The following is a 16,044-nucleotide window of genomic DNA, read 5'->3' as shown; positions in this document are numbered from 1 at the left end:
TTGTTTTGCTTCAACAAGGAATTCAATTTACTATTGTCAAAACATTAAAAATCATAAAAAATCCAAGAAAATTCCATTTTGCATTGGTAATGCAATAGATTTTCTAAAAATACTTAGGATAGCTTCTCTGTCATGGCATGAACCAGAGCATGTGCTTAAGCCAGTAATGGACATGCACTGGAATCAATGATTCAGGACCCTTTTCTTGAGCTTTGGAGTTCTGGAAAGAATGGAGTCACATCTGGTGGCAAACCCAAAATAGCCTGATTTGAGGATGAAAAGTTAGAGTTTGTGGATATAGGAAGAGGGAAAAGAATGTGAAAATTCAGCAGAATTTTCTGGCAATACACAAAAATCACCACCTGAGACTATGGTAAAAAAATTAAAGTTATTGATCCATCAAGACTGCAGTTTCAGCTAATTATTTTTTCACAGTCTTCAACTTCATAAAACACCTAATCAGATATTCCATTAGCATTTCTGAAATGATTAGGGTTTTATTGTTAATAATTTAAAGTATACAAAGTCCGTATTGCTTTTGGATTAAATATCATAATGTGCTCACATTTATTACCCTGTTCAGCCCAAGCACAAGAACACAGTGCATAAATGTTACTTTGTCCCTTAGGTCCCTTCCAGAACAAGCCAACCATTCCACTTGCAGATTATTTTTTCCTAATGATGAGAAAGCCAAGAAGGAAAATACCCTTGGTTTTAGAACAAGCCCTGCTTTGGCATGAAAACTGCCTAAAAGCTGTAAATTGTCCAATATTTTACAAATTCCTCTGGGCAAAAGGACCTCTGAGGTAATGTAAATAAAAAACTTCTCTAGAAAAAAAAAAAGGTTTGAATTGTTAATTAAAAAAAAGAACCCAACAAAACCAATCAACCAAAAAGGTATTCCAAAACCAGCTGGTTAGAAGAGGGGGAAAAAAACCCCAGAGTGGTTACAGTCAGAGATTAAAGCATCTCTGCCCTAGGAAAAATGTTTTTCTTAATTGTCAGAACACATTTCATTCTCTGTTAGGAAGGAGCAGAGTGTTTCTGGGGTGACTCAGATAGCTGGTAATTCTGACAGATAAAAACAGGAGCTACAAGTGAGGTTTATGCTGCAATTTAAAGGCCCAGCAGCGGCAGCTGTGTGTGTGCTGGAGTGTATGAAAACCTGCCAGCTTTGCTACAAGTGCTTTGCCTGTAAGGTGCTGAAACAGAGACTGAATAAAATGGCAACAAGAAACAAAGTCACAAGTGGTGGTTGCTGTGCTTTGGAAAGGTTTCACATTTCCCAGGTGCAGCCTCTGGGCTTTATAAGGGGGAGAGATGCCTGATAAAATCCATTCATCCATCCTCCCTTGAGGAAAATTTTTCTGACTATCCTAGGTAGCTCAATTTCCTCTCAAAAAGAAAATACAAATTTTACTCTAATGGATGCTCCACTTGTTTGTCTTTGCAGCAGGGAGGAGAGTTCACAACAGAGCTCCCCAAGCTATGGCTGCCTCAGTCTGTGGGTCAGTAAGTGAGGGTGCTTCCCAAAATCCACACCACCATTAATAACTAACTTCTTCCACTACTACTGCAGATTTGGTTTTCTCTCTCCCTCATGCACCACCTTTAGCAATCCCACCAAAATGTTATAGCGTTCCTGGTAATGATGTATCTATTTTAACCTTTATAACTTTATAACTGAAGTGACACGGGTAGTGTTTCACCCAGGACACTGTCCTGCCAAAGGACAGTGTGTTTTAGGACATTGATGTACACATCTCACAGCTGATCAATCATTAATTTTCTATAATTAGGTTAATAAATAAAAAACCTTAAATTTTGATTGCTTGCTTTAGCACCATCTATTAACAAATTCTGTCAACATTCAAGCAGAGTAAATGGAATAACCTTGGATGTTTACTTGCATCTGGTCTGGGAATTAATTCTTCTCCACTGTAAAATATTCAATTGGCAAAGAGCTGGAAAATTTTACAATCTAAGGCCAATTAAGAAGGATTTTTATCCAACACATGATTTAATTTTTTTTTTATTATTTTCATTAGAGTGTTGGTTGATAAATTCTCTTTTCACAACACAGATTTTTAAAACAATATATTCTTCCCAGCCTTCTCAGGAAAATGCTACTTTTGAGTTAATACAAATCTAATTGAAAGTCCACAAAAAGTAATTGCAAAAGTGGAATTTTCATTAAGTGACTTGTTTCTAGTGAGGAGGGTTGGAGACAGTTGCAATAGTCTGTCTTGGCCTAATATTATTTGCTTTCTTTCAGAAAAATTGAGAAAAAAGCATATTTAAAAAATCAGAAAATTTTCAGCTGAGCTACCCACTGCCAGAATAATAAATGATGAAGAGAGATTCCTACACAGCTGGAGTAGGACTGGTTTGTAAGACAGATGCAGGTCAGCAAGGGCAAATTAACATTTATGGGTACTGACAGAACCAAGCAGCCCAAATCTCAACACAACTCTCCCAAATCTCTCTGTGTAAATGTTACTCAGTATCTTGAAATACTGACAAAACCATTGCTGTATTCTATTTATTCAGCTATGTGAAACCAGGTACTAGTTTAGGCAGCAAGTGCTTAGACACAGAAGTAAAAGAAAACAGAATTATTGAGAGATAAACTGTGTTAGGTCTGTTTATGGCATCATAAACAGATTTATTTTCCCAGTTTATTTCAGTATCAGGTTCAGCTTTGATGTTATACTGAAAAATGACATTAAAATTAAGCTTACCATGCAGCCAGCTGCATCAGTGCACTGAGAAGGAGAGATGGAGGCCAGGATGGAGTAAGGGGAATGTCACTCCCAGGAGATTCCCTCAATACCAATGAAGGAAATGTCACTGGAGCCACAGTCTTCCTGATTTAGATGGGCAAGTGACATTTTCACAATGTGAAACCTCATAGAGGTTCAAATACTATTTTATTTTACATGAATTAAGCCTTGTATTTGTTGCACCAGAAGATACAGACAAGATCTACTGAAATTCTTGAAAGCACCCAAGTGCTCAACTCCTATTCAAACCAATTGGCTTAAGTACCCAGCAAATTTTAAAAAGGCCAATTAGGCATTAAGCACTTGGAAATCTATCCCTGATTGATTTTTGAAATAGAAGTTAAGAAGCAATAAAAATGAAACACAAATCCCTGGGTGCTCTTAGAAGCACTTACATAGTTCTGAGTCTGTACATTAGATTAAACAACTTGAATTCTAAAACACTAATGAAAAACATGGTATACATAATTGGCTAATTAAAGTAATATAATTAATGAGTGTTTTAATGTTGCATCTACTACACTAATTTCCTCTCAAATACATGTAAATACCTTTTTCTATGTTTCTTTGAACATGGAGGGCAACACATGACAAATATAAAATTGTTCAGAGCATGAACATCACACATGAAGCCTTTTTGCATATTTTGTAGGAACAGGAAGGCTTCTTGCTTCTTAGTGCCAAATTTAGTAGGTTTACTCGTTGATGGAAATGCATATACAAGTTTTCAGGTTTTTTAGTGGAGTCTGGGAGCACTGACAACTGCAGGGTGAAGAGTCCATCACTGGGAGCTTGTGTGGAGCTGCTGGACTTAGGGAAAGCCTGGCTAAGGGGATTTCTAGATGTCAAGAGGCAAGACTTCTGTAAGGAAAGAAAGGATCAGAGAATCCTAGAGCATCTTAGCTTGGAAGGGACCCACAAGGAAATTTTATGGAAGAGAACATTCCTTCAGCTGCAGCATTGGGCAAACATTTCCATGTGTTGTTGTAAATCCAGATCTGTGAGTCTGAGGCTTGTTTTTTATCACCTAGAACTGGCCAATTTGTGATAAACAAATGGTATGGGTTCAGCCATTCAAACTCCCAATGTCTCATTGTTTTAAAATTAGTTACTACTTCAGTTGTATTTTTTTTTTTTTTTTCCCTTCAGTGAAACTTACTTTCATCTCCAGTTTCAAATTCAAACTTCTGGCTATAGCCGCTGTATCCTGCTGCCGTCCTGACTCTGATATGAAATATATACTTGGTGGCTGGCTTGAGACCTGTGATGATAACACTTGGAGCCTTGGACCTTGTGGAGGAATAGCTGAGCTGCTCATGCTCCTGAGGGACAAAAGAGGAAAGAAATTATATCAAGTTGAGTTGAACAATCTTTGCAAAAATGATATAACAGAACTGAAGCTCCATATTCTTCTCATGAATGTAAAATATGTTTATAAAAGGAGGTGCAGATATGGATTTCTGTACTTTGGTTCTGTGCTATAGTCAGAATGTATGATATGGCCTTGACTTTTAGGTTTCAGGTTTTTTTGTCTTTAATCCTGCATACAGACATGTTTTTATGACTTGGGTTAGCAACCAACCCAACCATAGTCAAACCGGCATGAATTACTACAAGACTACATTCACAGAAGAATGGCAACTAGAATGGAAGCTCATTATTTTTGCACAATGGACAAACTAGGAGGTCAGGAAACACTACCAAGCTGCAAAATAAAGATGTGGGAGTATTCAAATACCCGCTACTCACTTCTACCCGCAGGTAGTGCCAAAATGCCGGCGCTATCCGTGGGTAGACCTGTGGGTAAAAGAAAATAGGAATTAACTTTTTCTTTAAAGCCTGTCAACTTTGAGCATGGTTCAGCTGCTTCACTGCTGCTGAGCTCAATGTCTCTTTCCAGGTAGCTGAAATGTAGTCATACAAGAAATTCACTTTGAAACTCTATAAGGAGAAATACTCTGTGCAAAAGTCCCCTGTTAATCTCCTGGCAGTTGTTCCCAGGCAGCTGCTGAGAATTCCTGTGTCTCACAGAGATCCCCGAGAATTATGGGCTCTGGGAATTACCACTGCAGATCAGCTGCTCCAGTATGGAGACCAGAAACATCAATTTCTGTGCTTTAACTGAGTGCTGCTTTGCTAGACAGGTCTTGAATGATGCTTTTACATGAGAGGATGACTTGGAAGAAGAACATTTATTCCCTGTCATTAGTTACTTGATAAACCAGTAATCTGTAATATTTTATGTGCTGCCTTAAGGCTAGGTTTGCTCCCTTAGAGCAGGATTTGTCTCCAAACAGAGCAGTAATGTCCTTGGCATGTGCTTAACAGTCCAACTATGACGCCCACAGGGCACCATACAGGTTTATTATACCATGCAGTGATATTAGAGCAGGTGTAAGTTATTCAAAGGGGGCTTTCAGCCTGTTCAGAAGGAAATCTAGTTCACAGAAGAGATAACCAGGAGAGGATTAGATTTTAGTCAGATTCTGTTGCACTTTTAAACTCTTCTCAGCAATATGCATGCACTTTTTTAATAAAAAACGACAGTATTTATAAAACACTCTGAGTTAACTTCAGCCATGCGTAACAAATCACATTAGCACAGGGCAGCAGGTGGATCACTATCCCCCAGTAGGAATACAGGGAGATGGCTGAGAAAACCAGATTAAAAAACAAACACACAGAAGCAACCTCATGATTCTGTTAAGGGAAGGAGCAGGAGGAAGGCAACAATGATCAATATTAAAAATAACTGCATTTAACTTGCACTTCAAACAGTGGAAATAATTTTGAGAAAATACAGTAAGAGGAAGTATTGATTTTTTTCTACAATCTCTTACCAAAATTTGAAGCTGTGAGGAGCATGCATTTAAATTGAAATAGTAGGATAAAATGTACATGTAATCTTACAGATAGAGACTATAATTAATACACCATCTAATTACTTCTTTAAATATACGACTTCTCCCAATTACTTGAAATTTTGTAACTTCACTTTGAACAGATATAGTGGATTTTAGACATGCTTTAATGCATTTCAGAAACTACCTATTTTTTTCTGACAGAAAGCCTACTTGTTTGAGTGATGGGTGCTTCTTTTTTTTCTGATAAAGCTTACATGACTTCCTGTGAAGGAAAGATCTTGGAAGTCTTCACTGCAAAGGTTTGTTTTGTACAGGTATTAGCATGATTCAGTCATGGCCCATAGAGGGGCAGTGACTTTATACTTTGAAATGCTCTGGAAATTTTTATTTAGACTCTGTAAGCCAAGGAAGAGACCAGCACCTAAAGAATTTCACTGTACACTGTAATAGATGCAAGCTGTTTCTTTTCCCTAGACTACCTTACTGCTTGATATCAAGTCCTAGCATTTACAATGTACTGCTTCTTCTGACCTGCTGGAGAGATTGCAGAGAAAACTGATGGAATTGTAAAAAAACAATAGGGTCTTTAAGAGGAGAATGGAAACTGAATTTAAAAAAAAATTAAAAAATCAGTGGAGATTCCCCAAGATCCAATGACAAGATTTCCTCCCTGAAGCCTGCAGAAAAAAGCCAGCAGCAGCAAAAATTGGGAATGACTTTTGGAAAAGAATCTGAGAAAGACTCTTTTCCAAATAGTTTCTTTTCCAAATTGTTTCCAAAATGACTTTTGGAAAAAAACCCAATCAATTATATGTTATTTCAGGCTAAGTACTGCTTGTGTAAAACACACATTTGGGATACACTGCCTGCATAGCCAGGGGTGTGGACAGGCAGGCAGCAAATATAATTCATTATTTGTAGTGGTCAAAGACAATGAGCGTGACAAGGGCTGTGATGGTGACATTTAATCAACAAAATGGGTCCTTCAAGCTCCTGAGGGGCAGCCATCACTACCTGTCCCTTCTGGAAGCTATTTTGGCCACCTCCAGGGGTTGTCTGGCTTGTTGCTTCCTCACCACCTGCCTGGGATTGCCTGCAGGAAGCCCTGAAGGGTCCCTTCTTCATGCCCTCCCCTGTCCTTTCTTCCTGCAGCCTCTCATGCCATCCGTCCCACAGACTGAAAAATGATGTCTGGGAGTACCCAAACCTTAAAAGTAATAGTGCTGTCATGTGGGAAAGGGGGCAAGATTTGTTACTGCATGTGAAATAATGGAAAGGGAACCTGTCACCCTGGTTTGAGAACAAGCTTCAGGAGCTTGAGGAAAAATTTGTTCAAACTCAAGACAAAATGATTCATAGCTGGAAACTTCCCAGGGCTGGAATGTTTTGCACAAAGAATTCAGCCTTTTAGGACTGGATTCATACAGAGAACTCTCCAAAGAGTGGATGCTTTGCCATTGCTCCATTCTCTTGATAACTGATCTGCAGCCTACCTGGAAAGCCAGAGCTTTCCACAGAGGTGCACAGAGAAGTCTCTCAAGGCTGGCCACTCCTTCTGCCATGATCTTTCCCAGGAAGGCTGAAGATGGACTCAGAACAAAAAAAAATACAATTCTAGTCTGCACAGAAGTATGGGATGCTTTGTATTTTTCTTGCTATAAACCATATGCACTCACTTCTGCAGGTATTCTATGTTCAAAAAGTCAATTTTAAATGGAAGGACCTAACTGTACTTCTTGGATGTCAGTGCATGCTTTTCCCAGATCTGCTTTCATGTTGTGGCAAAATACAGGTATATATATAGACTCACTTATCAGGCACCCTATTTTCCATCTAAAAGAAGCATGATTTTGTGTGCTAGAAGGATCTATCTCTGTGATAGATTTCTGACCTAGACAGTGACAGGGCCAGAATCAATGGGAAAGGCCACTACATTTATTCTGTACTTGATAACTACAGACTGCAAAATCTGCAAAATAAAACATAATTTTAACTGATATGGCTGTACCTCCCATGGTACATAAGAAGTAAGATAATATATAGTTGGCTACTATATATGGTTCAGCATTCACAAAAAGAAAAGGGACACAAGAAATGCTCTCATGCTTTACATCAGTATCAGAGCAGCATTTGTGATGTTAAGGTGGCAAAGGACTCACAAGAAGCAGCTCTGAGAACACAGGGGCTGAGGGGTTAAGCATGAGTACAAGGAGTCTATCTAATATAATATACTCATATAACTATGAGAGACAATCTGATATGAGGAAATTCATAAGACCTCTTCCATAGCCTATTGCAAATTTATCTTGGTGAAAATCTGTAATTAAAATATAAATAGAACCCAAATGCAAGCTATGCCAATGTTATTACACAATGTAATACTAACTCTATGACTACCTATCCAAGTTAAACAGAATTATATTATGAACTTTGAAAATGCTATCTCTGTTTCTAAGGAAATTGTATTTTTCTTATTATTTGTGTGATTCTTCTTGTAAATGGAGTCTGTTCTGATTATGAGGGACAATGTTCACAAATCCATGACAGTTTGCTCTGTGCATGAACAGGAAAACCTTTCAGAATCAAATCCTTTCCTGCAGCCACCTCTGCTTATCTGGGTCTGTATCTATCCTAATTTTATACTTGGCTTTATAGATAAGGCATTTTTTTCATATCTAGAGAGACAGACTGGCTGAGTGGAAGACACAATGGTGCTAATGGTCTAAGACTGGACCACCTCATTTAATGGAGTAGCACCATCAGAGGATAAATATTAATGAAATGCTTTCTGCTTCTGCAGTGCAGCAGAGTAGCAGTCAATATCCACATGTTCTATTATTGTGATGATTGGCATCATTTTTTCTCATAGACTTAAAAGAAAGGGGATTCCCCCAAAAACATTAACAATTTTAAATAAATAGATAACTATGTTAAATAGATAAACTATCACATGCCACACCTGTGTGAAAAAATTGCTCTCTAATTTTATCCCCACCTTAGTACAGAGGGAAAGAGCACAGAAATGAAGACTGTGTGGACACATATAAGAAAAATATTGATAAATGCTAACCAAAATATGATGACCTTTCATCACTTTAGACTCCTGTGGCAATCAAAGAGTGCACATACTGATGTTATAGGTGAGAAAAAGATTATTTATCTCAAAATCTTTAGTGGAAAAAAAAAATCAATTGAAATTAAAGCTGAAATGCTGAATTTTGCTTGTAGTGCTGAAATAACCTTTAAAAGATTAAATTTACCAGTAAAGCACTGATAAAATCCTGGCACTTTCAGGCATACAATATTTGTCACCATTAATATGTGAGTGGCTGAAAGAGACATGGCTCTAATAAAAAATAGTATCAGTCTTTAGTTTATCAATTTAACCAAATATAATTTGCCATAATTTAGAATATATAATGGGAGCTATATACTCTTATTCTAGCTTATTTTATGACTGGCAATGGAGGTATTCAGCTCATTGAGTGCCACAAGTAACAAAAATCTTCTTAAACAGACCCTAGGGAAAAGGATTTCCACCTTCTGCCAGCTAAAAGAGACTTATTGTACCCACAACTTTCAAGTATGTGTGTGCAGAAAGAATCCAGGGAGAGTAACTGAATTTACTATCAGCTGTTTGCAAACACATTTTCTAGTCTATATCTATTGTCCTGCAACATGAAAATTCTGTATTAAGCCACATAATCCTGCCTGGCCTTTTCAGAGCACTGTTATTTAACTGAAAGAAGAACTAATAGAGATTAAATCTATATACCAGAGGGACCAGGTCTTTATCCTGTACACTGAAGCACAATGTCAAAGCTGAGTAAGTACCACATTAAAGTAAAGAAGATTTGGAGTTTCATGATTCAGGTGCCATAAATGTTTAAATAAAAGCACCAATAATAAAAAGGAATTTTTTATGAGACCATTTGGTCACATCTTTCCCCTTTCCTATGTACATCAGTCTGAGGAACACACAAAATGTGACCTACAGAGGAAGCATCATTATTTTAAAGGAATGACCACAATTCTGGAGACAGCAATGTTTACTGATCATAGCTCTGGTCCACTGTGCAATGAGATCTCCAAATTCTTCCTTACTTTTCCCAGGGGATCAGCTATGCTGGCACTCTATAGTCACCTGAACTTTAAGGCTGTGATACCCATTAGGATAACACAGTAGTTAATTATTAGGTATAGTCATTGATTGATTAATCAGTTCAAATAGAATCTATTCAAGACAAGTAATATCAAACTGTGGAGTTTGTACTTACTCATTGTGATGAATAAAAACAGAATCCCCACAGCTCTAATTTATGGAAACTGCCTCTGATTTATAAAGCCTATACTCCTCTCACAACTAATTTTCCCCCAATGACTCTCAAAAAGTATTTTCTTTCTTTACAATAAAATATTTTCATAATACAATTTCTGAATGCCTGTTCCCTCTAGTCATAGCACCTTTGTCACCTTACACAGATTGTTGTAGATAAGGAGTAATTACACTGAAAGCAATAAAATTAACTACACCTGTGGAACTTGGTGTCTGCCTTTGAAAGTTTCTTTACATTTATTAATTTTGTGTGTGATTTTCTCCTAGAAAACTATTTTGACCTACAGTACATCAATTAACAGGAATGCTGGCAGAAGATTTTAGAAAATACTTAAATATTCAAAAATGTGCTTCTAACATTTATTACTGATTACAATCTGATCAAGAGGATTAGGAAAATTTTTAATGCAACACAGAGTGGTAGGAAAATTACAATAAGAGAACTAGAAGTAAATGATTCCATTAAGATTCTTAAAAAATGTTCTTCCTAAAAACCCCTGTATCTTTGGTTTTCAGCTGAACCACAAACTTCAGTAAATTTAGAAAAGTGTTGCAAAGATCTGAGGACCAATCTAAACTAAGCAGAAAACTGTGGCAGCAAAAAATCAGGACCAGATAGAAAATTGCCAGTGGCTCTAGTGTTTGCTTCAGAGGAGAAATGTGCAGCACTTAGAGGCATCAGCCCCTTCAGGTTGTAACCCTGTCCCTTCCCTCCTTGGCCTCCCTCCTGATTAATCTGAGATGTAACAGTCTGGGGAGCTGAAACACTCAAGTGTCCTTTACCTGTTTGGCCATTCAATATTTTATATTTTGATTGCCTGTCAGTCAGTTCATCACTTTTTCCATACATAAAAGTGAAGCTGTCAACATGAAAAGGGGAAGAACACATAACCAATCATAAAGAAAATACAGAAAGGTCAAACCCCAGACAAAATGCATTTTAATTGGATTATATACTTGGAAAGGCAGAAACGAGTTGATATGAGGTGAACCATGAAAAGCAGAAAATTAAATGAGGAGAGAGATGAGGACAGGGAAGCTTTAAAACAATGTTAGAATTCTCACCAGCACAGGGAGGTGAGGGCTGGGCAGAGCAAAAACTGAGTGGTTCACATCGGGGCCAAGTGGGACTGCCAGGTGTGAAGGCAGCAGACAGGAGAGAGCTGATTGTCCCAACAAGAAGATCAAAATGAAATAAAACCAGGCCTTAAGTTAAGGATGGAACAGGGAGCAATCCAGCTTATTACAAAGGCAGCTGGAGAACATGGCCTGGGTTGTCAGATAGAGTCTAGAGTATAGATATTAAATCCCATCTTACTGGCAGTAATAAGTTACTCTGATAATGGTTGTTTGTTAATTAAAAATGTTTACCAGTGAAAACCTCTGCACCAGGACCTCCAGAAATCTCTCAATTTCTGCATATAAAAGAGACAGCTTCTCTAGCTGCCTCAAAGTATTTTCTAATCTTTTCACTCATTTTAAGTTTCTTTTCCAGTTGGAAAGAAGCAGGAAGCTACTGCAAGCATAAACAAAATTTCTAAAGTAAAAAATTCAACTCAAGTAGTACTCAAAATTCACCTTAGGACAGTAAAGCACAGTTTCTCCTGAATACCTAATGGTAAGGTCTACTTCATGATGATGTAATAAACCTGCTGACAAATACAGTGCAACAGAAAACAGAAGCAATACGGAAAATTTGAAGATTGGAAAATTCCTCTGCTGTGAAACAAGCCCAGAGAACTATGGATATAGAGTGGGCTGATTCCCAAGCCATTCCACTGGTGTACGAGGTTCATGGTTCACAATTCTGAATGAGGTCCTGGTGCCTCTGCAGGTTCCTTCCCCCCATTCTTACCCTTAACACTCCCCCAGAGCCCAGCAATCTACAGATCAGCGGCTTTCTGAATTAAGTAAATTTACCTCATTGTGTTTTACAGCTCATGGACTTTTCTTCCAGGAATTTCCTTAATTATTCCTTCAACCAAATTTGCTTGTGGCCTCCAAAACATCCCTAGGCAACAAGTTTAATTACAAACTGTGTTTAAAAAATACTGTGGGGATTTTTAAAAAAAATCCATTTTCTGACAATTTATTGAATATACTTTAGTTTCTTGTGTATAAGAAATTAGTGAATAACAATCAATATCAGTAATATGTTCAGCCAATTTTGAAATATCTGTGTATATCATAGAAACAGTACTTCTAGTTACAGATGGGAAGTAGGTCAACTGGATAATGAAATATTTAAATTGAAAATGCAAGACCCTGGAAGAAAGATAACAAAAAGGGACAACTTGTGTGATGTGAAAAAAGTCACAGTCCAAACACCTGAAGATCTCCAAGTTGCTGAGCCATGGGGCAGGCAAACTTCTCACACCCAGCATTACCAGCATGAGTAACATCACAGCTGTGCACACAGAATTGCTGTGGCAAAACTCAAAATTGTGGTGATCCTATTTCCTATGGAAGTGTGAAGGCAACTTAAATGCAGAGAAGCATCTTACAAGGGAAGTGGAATTTCAATACAGAGCAATCATCCAATTCTTCAGAAGACTTCTACAGTGAGGTGACTTGATGCAGTACAGAGCAGGCAGCATTCTACTTTAACAACCCCCCAAGCAAAAAACCCTACAAAACAAACAAAAAATCCCCTAAAAGCCCCAAACAATCCTTTCCCATTCCCCCCTAAAAAAATCCCAACAGCCCACAACATATCTTCAAAGCTGTGAAAATCAAATGATTCCACCAATCCAAAAATATAGTACAGCACTAAGTCAGCTACACAGAACTCGGCTCTAATAGTGCTGCTGACAAATTGGCTTTATTCACTTCATTTCAGAATCCCTACAATATTCACAGGCAGACAGGGCCAGGATTTGAATTAGGGCTTCCTTTCAGTGCTGAATATTTTGTCAGGTTTGTAACACCTTGCTGGGAAATTTCAACTCCAGCGGGATGCTTGCAGCTCTACAAACACCCTCGTAAAAACCACATTCTGTACTAAAAATCTCTTGTAGAATCATGGCTTTAAAACTCTTTTCTAAGATGTGCTGCAGCCTTTTAGGATGTTAGGACATGTAGACTCCCTGGGCTTAATTTAAATTGGTTTCAGCTTAGTTTAAATCTTCTACATAAACAACTTTTAATATTAGAAGAGCAGACTAATGCAGAATTTTCTCTTTTCATTTGCTACTGAATGTTTCCTGCCTGGCAAATCCAGAAAAGATCTATATTGATATACAACAGCTTGAAAACAAATTCAGTGGTATTACTAAAGCTATCACTTTTATTTAAGTAAGCAAAATATCTACTTTTATAGACTGAATTGATTCAGATTGCTATTCAGATTTTCTATTCTGGAAAAAAAATGACAGAAGTCATTAAGATTCATTTCAGACCATATGAATGTTAAATGGTAACAAGTCTTTCATATGCTAACTGTGAATGTGTGTCTTTGGGACAAATACTTCCCTTTTCAAAGAAAATTGGGATTTATAAGCATAGAATAATGCTGACAATATTAAGATAGATTTCAACCATCCAGCAAAAATCAATTTTGAAGGAAGAATTTTGGCCCTAAAACACAAAATCTGACACTAACTAATGTTTGACTTTAATCAGTGCAATACAAATAATAAATCAGAGGCAAGAGGGAACCTGCTGATCTCTATATAGAGATTGTGGATTGCTTTTCATTATGCAAGCCTCTTCAGATATAAACATATAATAGCCATTGAAGTCACTGAAATATCACATTTTTTGGTGTATTTGTGAGCACATGTAAAAATCTTTTTGTGTCTCAATGGAGGCAAACAGCAAACATCTGTCTTGTAATGCTAACTCAGAAGGGCTGAATTCACCTCTGGTGTCATGACTGTAGAGCAGAACTTGGCAATACATCAACAATAAATACAGCATATTTCTTAGGTTTATGTTTTCTTCAAACACCTTGGTGAGTTAATGGGGTATAAAGCAAAAACAGCAATCTTTTTTTCCAATTAATTGAACATGAATTTCAAGGGCAAAGTAAACAAACCAGCAAGTAAATCAAAAAGCTGATTTTGCACTTTCAAAACTGACACAGCAAGTTTTTGCTCTTTTTTTTTTTGGGAAGTGCCCATTTCTGATGTAGCTAACTTGAGCAGAAATATCATTTCTGGTGGTGGTAAAAACAACAAGAAAAAGTCTGAATAAATGTTAACAAAATTCACAGATGGATGTCAATACCTTTTTAAAAAGAGCTGCTAAAGACTTTTGTTAATATAATATGAATACTTGTATGTACATGAAAACCAGGTAGTTTGTACAAGGTCATTGCAAATACAAGATGCATCAACCTGGTGAAATTCCTAGAGCAACATAAATGTGTTTATGAGCAGCAGGTGAATTCCTGCAAAAGACTCTAACGCTATTAACAGCTCGGTACGGAGTACATAATAATAGGTTGTTAACTCAGCCATCCCAACAAGCACATCAAGAAAGGGCACTTTGAAACTATTAATGCAAACACATTAAAAAATTCAAAAGAAAAAGAGAGACTTGTAAGATTTTTGCTTGTTTCAATCAGTCAAATAAACATTTGTGGGTTTGTTCAGGTACAAACCTAACCTAACAAAAGTACATGGGAGTTACTGATTGTGGTACAATTTTTATGAATTCAAGTTGGCTGATGAAATTATTAATTTAAATTAAAATCTCCTCTAATGTTCATTTTGATTCCAACAACCATATCCACAAGCCAAACCCATAGCTTTTGTTTAATACATAGTAAAGTGATTATACTGATATTAAACAGGAAAGTAGTGGTTTAGTGCATTAAGATGGAAGGGCTCTCCCTAAAGGGGCTTCCTCTTTCCCTTTGGATATTTGTCCCTTCTCCCAGAATGGCTGCTTTGGGGACAGTGCTACTTAATAAAAAAGAGGTTGCTAATATTACACAGTCAGTGGCTTCATTTAATGTGAAAAGGAGACCATTCAAAGAGGAAAACTAATATCGTGTCCTCCTCTGTGCTTAAAGTACAACTGAAATGCAGTCTTAGAAAAAAAGAGAGAGAAAAAAAAGGAACTTTTTTTGGTTTTACTCTCCAAAATGATGCAGACTTTTCTACCTCTCTAGGTATCTCTTGAATGCATTGAATATTGCAGGAAGAAACTGCAAATGAAACAATATCTGAACATTCCTTCATTTAGACAAAGATATAAACTCATGTCTCAAGGTATGTATCTTGATTTAATCTGTGAATTCACCTTTATGGCTGCAAATCAACAATTTATGAACAACAAGTCATCCATGTATTACAAAAATCACTGTGCTAGCTTTAGTTTTTAAAACAGTTTGGGCTCACAGATTATTTTTTTGAATTTTAAAGCTACTTTGTATTTTAAGAGAGTCTAAAGGAAACATTCTGACTCATTTCAGAGATGTGGAGACGTAGACATTGTATTTAATTTATAAATAAGGAAAGCACTTTCATTTAGATGACCATCTTTTGGCAGGTATGCTTATTATATTTAGGTCATTGTTCACAAAACTTGCCATTTTTTTGGTAAAAATCTGTGAAACTTCCTTTTGTGCAACTGATACATTATCTCTGATGAGAAAACATTTCTTTTTTACAGTATGCTCATCAAAATCATCTAAATGTTTCCTTAGCTGAAACTTTCTGCTCTATAAAACAGCTGCTTCTGATTTTTTCACCCCACCTAAACACATACTTAAGATTAACACTGATTCCTGAAGTTAACATTATTATTATTATTATTATTATTATTATTATTATTATTATTATTATTATTATTATTATTATTGCTGTGTCAGTGCACAATTCTGAAAACTATTTTTCCTGAGGTTCAAAGGCTTTAAAGGATAGAAAAAAACATTTAATAAATCATTTTATTAGCAACCAATCTTTGTTATCAATGAATTTAGCTTTCTTAGCTTTGTTTGAAGTATGGAACTAGATGTGTTTGTTGTTTTGTAATAGTTTGCATACCTCCTATGCTTATTCCTATGCCCTTGAAAGCATTTGAAAACCACTTATACAAAACCATTAATACAGTT

General features: G+C 36.7%; 1 protein-coding gene across 3 annotated transcripts in view; it reads right to left on the bottom strand.

The window, feature by feature from the left end:
* Window positions 1-16,044, bottom strand: part of EPHA6 (EPH receptor A6) — a 372,264-nt gene that overhangs the window by 102,389 nt on the left and 253,831 nt on the right. For 2 of the 3 annotated variants that reach the window (XM_066571876.1, XM_066571878.1), the window contains exons 7-8: window positions 4,533-4,580; window positions 3,943-4,105 (exon numbers count right to left, since the gene is read on the bottom strand). In XM_066571876.1, the coding sequence (XP_066427973.1) occupies window positions 3,943-4,105; window positions 4,533-4,580 (211 nt within the window). The remainder of the gene's footprint in view (window positions 1-3,942; window positions 4,106-4,532; window positions 4,581-16,044) is intronic. The other variant, XM_066571877.1, reaches the window with a different exon arrangement.

Source organism: Molothrus aeneus, chromosome 2 (genome assembly GCF_037042795.1).
Source record: "Molothrus aeneus isolate 106 chromosome 2, BPBGC_Maene_1.0, whole genome shotgun sequence".
Lineage (NCBI taxonomy): Eukaryota > Metazoa > Chordata > Aves > Passeriformes > Icteridae > Molothrus > Molothrus aeneus.
Note: the sequence above shows the minus strand (reverse complement) of the source record. Positions and strands in the feature narration are given on the sequence as shown.